The sequence below is a fragment of the Ochlerotatus camptorhynchus genome, unplaced genomic scaffold, assembly GCF_037179485.1.
Source record: "Ochlerotatus camptorhynchus isolate MF236.1 unplaced genomic scaffold, CSIRO-AGI_Acam_v1.1 ptg000274l, whole genome shotgun sequence".
Classification (NCBI taxonomy): domain Eukaryota; kingdom Metazoa; phylum Arthropoda; class Insecta; order Diptera; family Culicidae; genus Ochlerotatus; species Ochlerotatus camptorhynchus.
In genome coordinates this window covers 6876538-6885091 of record NW_027040763.1, presented here as the reverse complement: position 1 = coordinate 6885091, position 8554 = coordinate 6876538, and the positions used below count along the sequence as shown (strand labels likewise).

Here is an 8554-nt window from a genome sequence, read left to right as displayed (position 1 = left end):
GTGAAAATTTGCATTGTATGTAAATTGCCCAAAACATAGCTGCATGATGGCAACCCATATAAAGAGGACGACTCATTCGATTCGTTCGTCAGTTTGCGGTCGATTCTATACTGTAGTCAGAAAAAGAAAAAAGTAGATCAAATCACCATGTCATCCGTTGATTTGGGTTCGGTTAAACTAGATGAGTGCGTGGTTCTTTCCGGTATATCCGGGCGATTTCCCCAGACGGACAACATGCGGGAGTTCGCCAAGAACCTGTATGACAAACGGGATTTGGTGGACGATAAGGAAACGCGTTGGCTGCATACCATACCGGAAATTCCGCGCCGTACCGGAAAGATCAACAATCTGGACAAATTCGATCGGGAGTTTTTCGGTTACAGTCGCAATCAGTGCAATGCCATGGATTCACAGCTGCGGTTGTTGCTGGAGCATGTCTACGAAGCAATCGTTGACTCCGGCACCAATCCGGAGACGTTGCGAGGTTCGCGAACCGGAGTCTTCGTTGGAGTGTGCTTTTCGGAAACCGAAGCTAGACTGTTCTACCAGTCACGCCCTCCGAAAGGCTACGCTTTGCTAGGGTAAGTTGAATTGATATATGTAACGTTCCGAAGAGTTATGGTTCTGTTTTTCCCAGATGCGCCAAGTCCCAATTGGCCAACCGGATTTCCTACTTGTTTGACTTCCGTGGACCGTCGTTGATTTTGGATACGGCTTGCAGCAGTAGCATGTATGCCTTGGATGTTGCCCGTAGAAAGATCATGAGTGGCGAATGCGATGCCGCGATTGTAGCAGGAACGAACCTTTGCCTGCATCCTTACATTTCCTACCAATTCGCCCTGCTCGGAGTGCTGTCCAGAGACGGAGTGTGTCGCCCGTTCGATGAGAATGCTTGTGGATACACTCGGTCGGAGGTTATCTGCGCTGTATTCTTGCAGAAATCAAAGGACGCCAATCGAATCTACGCTCACGTTCTCCATAGTAAAACCAACTGTGACGGCTTCAAGTCCGAAGGCATAACCTATCCGTCGGGAGTAATGCAAAAGCAGTTGATGAATGACTTCTACGACGAATTGTCTATCGATCCGCGAAGCATCGCCTATATCGAAGCACATAGTACGGGAACCGTGGTCGGAGACCCTGAGGAGTGTGATGCGATCGACAAGATCTTTTGTGCCAAACGCGATCGTCCATTGCTGATAGGTTCAGTCAAGTCCAACATTGGCCACTCGGAAGCATCGGCTGCCCTTGCATCGGTTGCTAAATGTATCATTGCCATGGAAAATGACTTAATTCCCCCGAACATCAATCTATCTCAACCTCGTACAGACGTGTCTGCCCTGGCAACAGGTCGTCTGCAGGTGGTGGATCATTCAAGACCCCTAGAAGGGCCGCTCATTGCGATCAATTCCTTTGGATTTGGCGGAGCTAACGCTCACATGTTGATGCATCATAATATGAAGGAGAAGATCGGTTCCGGAGTACCGGAAGATGATCTTCCTCGATTGATTTTCTGGTCTGGTAGAACCAAAGAGGCAGTAGAATTAATGATGCAGGACATTTCCCATCGTCCATTGGATGCCGAATTCGTAGCTTTGTTACACAATGTTCAGCGCAACAAAATTCCTGGTCATCGGTACCGTGGGTTTGGTATTTTCAGCAAAAGAGGTCTGGAGCCGGCCTGCCTGGAGCTTTCTCAGGTGGAACGTATCAAGCTCGATACAGCACCACTAGTCGCAATCTTTCCAGGTATCAGCATACGGTGGAGAGAAGAACTGGAAGCGGTTAGTCAGTTCCCTGTTGTCCAAGGTACGATATCCAAATGTCGCGCCGTACTGAAATCGCTGGGATACGACCTGTACCAAAAGCCTACTCGGAAGACCGACCTTCGGCAGCTCCTGATTGGATCAACCGTGCTCCAATTGACATATGCTGATGTTCTCACGGAAATCGGAGTACAGCTAAGCGCCTACGGTGGCCACTCCGTTGGACAGTTCACATGCGCCTACCTTGACCGCTGTTTAACACTGGATCAAGTTGTCCAGCTGGCATATTATCATGGATGTGTCTTTTCAGAATATAATACCGAGATCAATTTCAACGCTTTTCTCGAACTGGGCACTAAACGACCTACACCGCCTCTTTCTTTCGATGGATTTATCCAGGGTCAGTTGCTGTCGCGGTTTGGCGTTGTTGGGGGTCCATTGAATCCTACTTGCGCCGTAGTTGACCAACTGAAGTCACGAGGCTTTGTTGCAGAACGTCTGCCCTTTGTAAGCTTCGTCTACGCAAAAGACTCAGGTGATGAGATATCGGAAAAGCTCAAGACCTTAGTATCTCAGGTCATCATGGAACCTCTGGCACCGTCATCCCGTTGGTTCAGTTCGAAAATTTCGTCAAACTTTGCATCGACTTCGGATCATGATTCGCTTTCTATTGTGAATCTATTGGAGAAGATCCCGGAACATTGTCTGCTGCTGGAGCCGCTTGCCAAACAGTCGATGGAACCCGTTCTGAAGAGCCTCAACCGCAAGGCTAAATGCATTACCTTAGATCAATCCTCTGGAGCAATGACCAGTCTGCTAGCTAAATTTGGACAGTGAGTTATCAACTAGATTAAGTCAGTCTACATAGCTAATCGTTTACATTCACAGTCTGTACCTGGCACAGCAGGACTTGAACCTGCTCAAACTGTACCCGTCAGTGCAATTTCCTGTAGCTCGTGGTACTCCCATGATTTCGCCGCTGATCCGCTGGGATCATCGTGACTCGTGGTGTGTCGTAAAGTACGAGTGGGTAGGATTGCGTGTATCAAATCAACTTACCTTCAAAATATCGCTCTCGGATCAGGACTTCCAATACGCTTCCGGACACTGCATTGACGGGAGGATTCTCTTTCCTGCTACGGGATATCTCAGCTTGGTGTGGGAGTTGATAGGTTATCTGAAACAACGGGAATTAGCGGACTGTCCAGTGCGGTTTGACGATGTCCAGTTCCTACGGGCGACAACCCTAGCCAAGAATCAATCAGTCTGCCTTACGGTTATGCTACAGAAGGCCACTGGACAGTTTGAGGTTAGGTTAACGAATACTGTCTGGGGTATTGAGTTATGGAAATCATGCTTTGTTTTCAGATTGTGGATGGAACTACCGCTGTTGTAACTGGATATGCGCGCATGTTAACAACACCCTACGAGGAGTTCCCTACTTTTGAAGAAAACACATCGGCCACCTTACTGACAGCTCGGGACTTCTACAAAGAGCTCAGACTACGAGGGTATCACTACAATGCTCTGTTCAAATCTGTTCTGGAAGCTCGAAGCGATGGAACGGCTGCCAAGATTCAGTGGAAGGGCAATTGGGTAGCATTCTTGGATTGTCTGCTGCAGGTCGGAATAGTTGCCGCCGATACGCGATCATTGATGGTTCCGACAGCAATTGAAAGTGTGACGATCTATCCGAAGCTGCATCTATCGTTGATGTCCCGGCAAGCTGAGGATGGTGTAGACTTTTTTAACGTAACGAATTGTGCCAAAACTAATGTCTGTACCTCGGGGGGTGTCAAAATATCCGGAATTCGAGCCAACGTAGTAGGTAGACGCAATCCGCCAGGTATACCCGTTTTGGAGACCTATAGGTTCGTTCCTTATCATTCTACCGAAAAGGTTCCTGTTATGGAGGCTGTCCGAATGTGCGTGCAAATAGCTTTGGAAAATGCACCAAGCGTTTTGATCCGGGCTATCGAGCTCCACCAAAAGGACGATGAGCTACTGCTGCCATTTTTCGCAGAAGCCCTTGCAGATCTTCCGTTGGTGCAACCATCCTTGACCCTACTGAGCTCCAAGGAAATGGATCTTTCAAATATCACCGTCAAAAACGAAAACCTAGCGAATCAATCTGGACTACATTTTGTCATCAATCCCACCCAGACCCAGCTAGAAGACGCTGAATTCTTACAAGAAGCCATTGCTAGTCTGACCGTTGGAGGTTTCCTAGTCATCCGCCAAAAATCTTCCGAACTTGATGTTCCACCGCAACTAGTCAAAGTGGCTAGCTTCTTGATTGATGAAAAACTAACTCTCATCCTGCTGCAACCGAAGCCCAAAATGATTAAGGAATCCCCGACGATCATCCAGGTACGCTCGAACGAGTCCGCTTTCACATGGCTTCAAGATCTGCAGAATGCTATCAAGGCAAAACCGGTTGTACTGTATGCTCAAAACGACCCAACATCCGGCATAATCGGCCTTGTTAACTGCATCAAGAAGGAACCCAAATTACATACGGTTCGTTGTGTTTTGATAGATGACCGTTGCGCTCCGCCGTTCGCCTTGAGCGAACCATTCTACAAACATCAACTAAGTTTGAACTTGGCGATTAACGTTTACCGGAATGGTACTTGGGGTAGTTACCGACACGCGCTGATGGACTTTAGCCCCAAAGTGGAGCCCGTTCGTAATCACTGCTATGCAAATTGCCTAGCAAAGGGAGATCTGTCATCGATGACCTGGTTCACCGGTCCGCTGAACACCGTTCCTACGAGAGGCGAGCTGATACGGGTGATGTACAGTGCGTTGAACTTCCGTGACGTGATGATCGCTACCGGAAGACTTTCGTCGGATGTGCTGCACGTTAACCGGTTGGAACAAGAATGTTTGCTGGGAAATGAATACTCGGGAGTATCCACCCGTGGTCGACGGGCTATGGGCGTCTTGCCTTGTGGGGCAATGGCGACATTGGTGGAGTGTGACCCACTGATGACGTGGACCATTCCGGATGACTGGAGTCTGGAGGAAGCGGCGACAGTTCCCGTAGTCTATGGAACTGTCTACACGGCTTTGTTCGTATGCAGCCGTATCAAAAAGGGTAGGTCGATTCTAATTCACGCTGGCAGTGGAGGAGTGGGCCTGGCAGCGATTCAGGTGTGTCTTGCGTACGGAATGGAAGTGTTTACTACAGTGAGTACCGAGGAAAAGAAGCAGTTTATTTTGCAACGGTACCCTGGGTTGAAGGTGCAAAATATTGGAAACTCTAGGGATACCTCGTTCGAGAACATGGTAAAGTTGAGAACGAACGGACGTGGAGTGGACTTCGTGCTGAATTCTTTGGCAGAGGAAAAGCTGCAGGCTTCGATACGATGCCTAGGCAGGAACGGACACTTCCTGGAGATTGGGAAGTACGATATGGCGAAGAACTCGACCATAGCGATGGAATTATTCCAGAAGGGGTTAACTTTTACGGCTGTTATGTTGGATGCCATGTTCAAGGGGTCGTTTGCGGAGAAACAAAGGCTTCATGCCTTGCTGACGGCTGATATTCTGAGTGGAGTGATTAAACCTCTAAACACCACAGTCTTTCCGGCCGTGGAAATCGAGAAGGCTTTCCGTTACTTGGCCAGTGGAAAGCACATTGGTAAGATTTTGCTTCAGATTCGAAGTCGCGAAGCAGATGAGCAGACGCTACCGATTGGCTACGTTCCGAGATTGTACTGCGATCCAGATTGTTCGTACGTGATTGTTGGTGGATTAGGTGGATTCGGGTTGGAGCTGGCTGATTGGCTGGTGCTACGAGGATGCCGCAAACTCGTTCTCAGCTCCAGTCGAGGTATCACTAAACCTTATCAGGAGTACAGAATAAGGTAAGTGTCACATGTTTTTTTTTTTTGGGTTGATAGTCGGCACAATGAAACATTATTCGTCTTGCAGATTGTGGACCAGCTACGGAGTTCGCACAGTAGTCAATACGGCAGACGTAACGGCTCTCGACGGATGCCGCGAGCTGTTGCGGGAAGCATCAGTGATAGGTCCGGTAATAGCCATTTTCAATTTGGCTGTCCAGCTCCGGGATTCCATCTTGGAAAATCAATCCGTCGAAAAGTTCGCCGAATGTCTGGCTCCGAAGGCTAACGCTACGCAGTTCTTGGATGAAGTTAGCCGTAAGCTGTGTCCCCGGTTAGCTAACTTTGTGGTATTTTCCAGTGTATCCTGCGGAAGGGGTAATGCAGGTCAGAGTAACTACGGGATGGCGAACTCCATCATGGAACGGATCATGGAGAAGCGCGTAGCTGATGGTTTCCCAGGTACGGCCATTCAATGGGGCGCTATTGGTGAGGTCGGAATCGTTGCGGACATGGCAGAGGATAGACTGGACATGGAGATTGGAGGTACACTACAGCAGAGGATTTCGTCTTGCCTGCAGGAGTTGGATCGCCTTATGTCGAGCAGTGATCCCATAGTGGGAAGCATGGTTGTTGCGGAGAAACGAATCGGTAGTGGATCGCGGAACATCATGGAAGCAGTAATGAACATTATGAGTATTCGTGACTTGAAAACAGTCTCGATGGATAGTACCCTAGCAGACGTGGGTATGGATTCATTGATGGCCGTAGAAATCAAACAGGTTTTGGAGAGGGACTTTGATTTGGTTCTGTCTCCGCTGGAGCTTCGTACGTTAACGTTCATGAAGCTTCAGAAGCTGATAGATGAGAAGAAACTTACTACCGAAGCGTTGGAAGAACCTTCCGTGAATCGAGCTCTCATCGGTGTGGAAATGCTACTTCGGAACATGGGAGACGAAGAGCACAGCGATGAGACTTTACTGCGTCTGCCATCGCTGGCGACTGAAGGACGCCCCATTTTGATCATTCCTGGGTTGGAAGGTGTAGCCGGACACGTTTGGCGAGTGGTAGCAGCCGGTTTGAATGCGCCCGTGTATATTCTGCAAACTTTGAACACATTCGATCTTCGGAGCATTTCAGAAATTGTGGATCTTGTGATGCCCGCACTTGACGACAAAGTGTTCACTGGATTCGATGACTTTTTGGTCGTTGGTTACTCTTTTGGAACGTTGATTGCATTCGAAATTGTTAGAAGATTGCAACGTAGAAATCTCCCGGGAAAATTGATCCTACTGGACGGGGCTCCAAAGCTCTTGAAACAGTTATCAATAATGCAATTTGGCGAAAATACTTCAGATGAACAAATCCAAAGATCGCTCATGGCTGCGATCATATCCCATGTATTCCCGAATTCTCCAATCGAAACGGTGTATTCGATTATGGAAGTTGCGTCTTTCGATGGCCAAATTGAGAAACTGATTGAAGTCTCCAAAGATCAAGCAGCCTACTCGCCGGATTATACAAGACGAATGACTAGGGCCTTGTTCAATCGCGTCAAGATGGTGATGGACATGGAGCCTGAGAACGAAGAACCGCTCGATGTTCCGATCGTGTTGATAAGACCTTCGGAGGTTTCGATGGTGGAGATAGACGAGGAATACGGACTGGAGGGCAGTACGACGGCTTCGATGTCGTTGAAAGCCGTCGAGGGAAGCCACATGACGATGTTGGAGAATAAGGTAGTGGTGGAAATTATCAATAGTTTGAATGTGTAAGAATCGTTGTTTAGCGGAAGAAATAAATCGATGTTTGGCACTGTTAGTGTGGTTTGTTGATGTATTGTTTTAGAACCGTTTCGAGCTTTTGGTGAATCGTTAAACTGTTAGACGTTTTGTTTCTAATTTGATGTATCCTGTAGAAGTTCGGCTCATCTTCTAAGGGAAGTTACCGAAATCCCAACAGCTGAACGCTCATATCACATAATACCGTTGCTCAAATTTTTGTATCCATGCAAACCCGGAACCAACGACAACAACGAGTTTCGCAAAATACACGATACACAAGCGATTTTACCATAAATCTCTTTTGTATGAAAGGACCTGGGACCACATTTTTCTGCTCAGTAAGCAGGCCACTGTAACCGACGATCTTTCAAATCCGAAAACTAAAAACTACGAAAAAGTACTTAGGCCTTCATTAAGTTCCACTTTTACGCGACGTTCAATGACAGGGTCCTATCCAGGGTAATCGAGCAGGATACTCAGTTTTTAATAATTTACCATCATTTCACGTAGTGGAAAACAAAAGCGTAGATCCAATGCATATTTTATTAAGTACGGGTGTGTGTAAATACGGCTTTACTGAAATACTTGATTACTGCATTTATCGTAAAAAATATTTAACTATTAATGACTTCAATATTACCCGGAAAATATTGGGAAGCTTAGTTTGGATGATGAGCTTAAACGAATGCCAGATTTATCAGAAACTTACAATAGTAAAGAAAAACGCAAATCCGTGTCTATGCGTCTCACTTCCAATTAAATGCGCATATTTTGCCATTATTTTACATTAATAGTTGGAAGATTTGTTCCACAGGATGATGACTTATATTTGAAATTTTTTAAAAGAGATTTAAAACCTAAGCACCATTTTTTAGTCCACTATCCGGGAGTAATTCGTACATCTGGACCTGTAGAAAAAATGATGTGCTTTAGAAACAAAGCCAAACACAAAGGATTCAAGCAATATTCGCACATAATGCCATCTCGCAAAAACATTTGCTACACTTTGTTCATAAAAGCCTCATTACAATTCACTTATGATCTTGTAAAAAACAATTTCTTAAAAGTTTCTGTTGAAGGAAATTTTAATTTATTTGACATCCGATTGCGTAATTATTACAAAATGATCATTCAACCATTATGTATTCTGGGT

The 8554-nt window shown here is 46.5% G+C and overlaps 1 protein-coding gene across 1 annotated transcript; it reads left to right on the top strand.

The window, feature by feature from the left end:
• Positions 1–103: 103 nt before the first annotated feature.
• Positions 104–7430, top strand: LOC135705675 (fatty acid synthase-like). Its single transcript, XM_065227452.1, has 5 exons — positions 104–581; positions 638–2599; positions 2655–3075; positions 3135–5638; positions 5706–7430. Exons 1-5 carry the CDS (start codon positions 148–150, stop codon positions 7390–7392), a joined length of 7008 nt encoding a protein of 2335 aa, XP_065083524.1. The 5' UTR covers positions 104–147; the 3' UTR covers positions 7393–7430.
• Positions 7431–8554: the final 1124 nt, after the last annotated feature.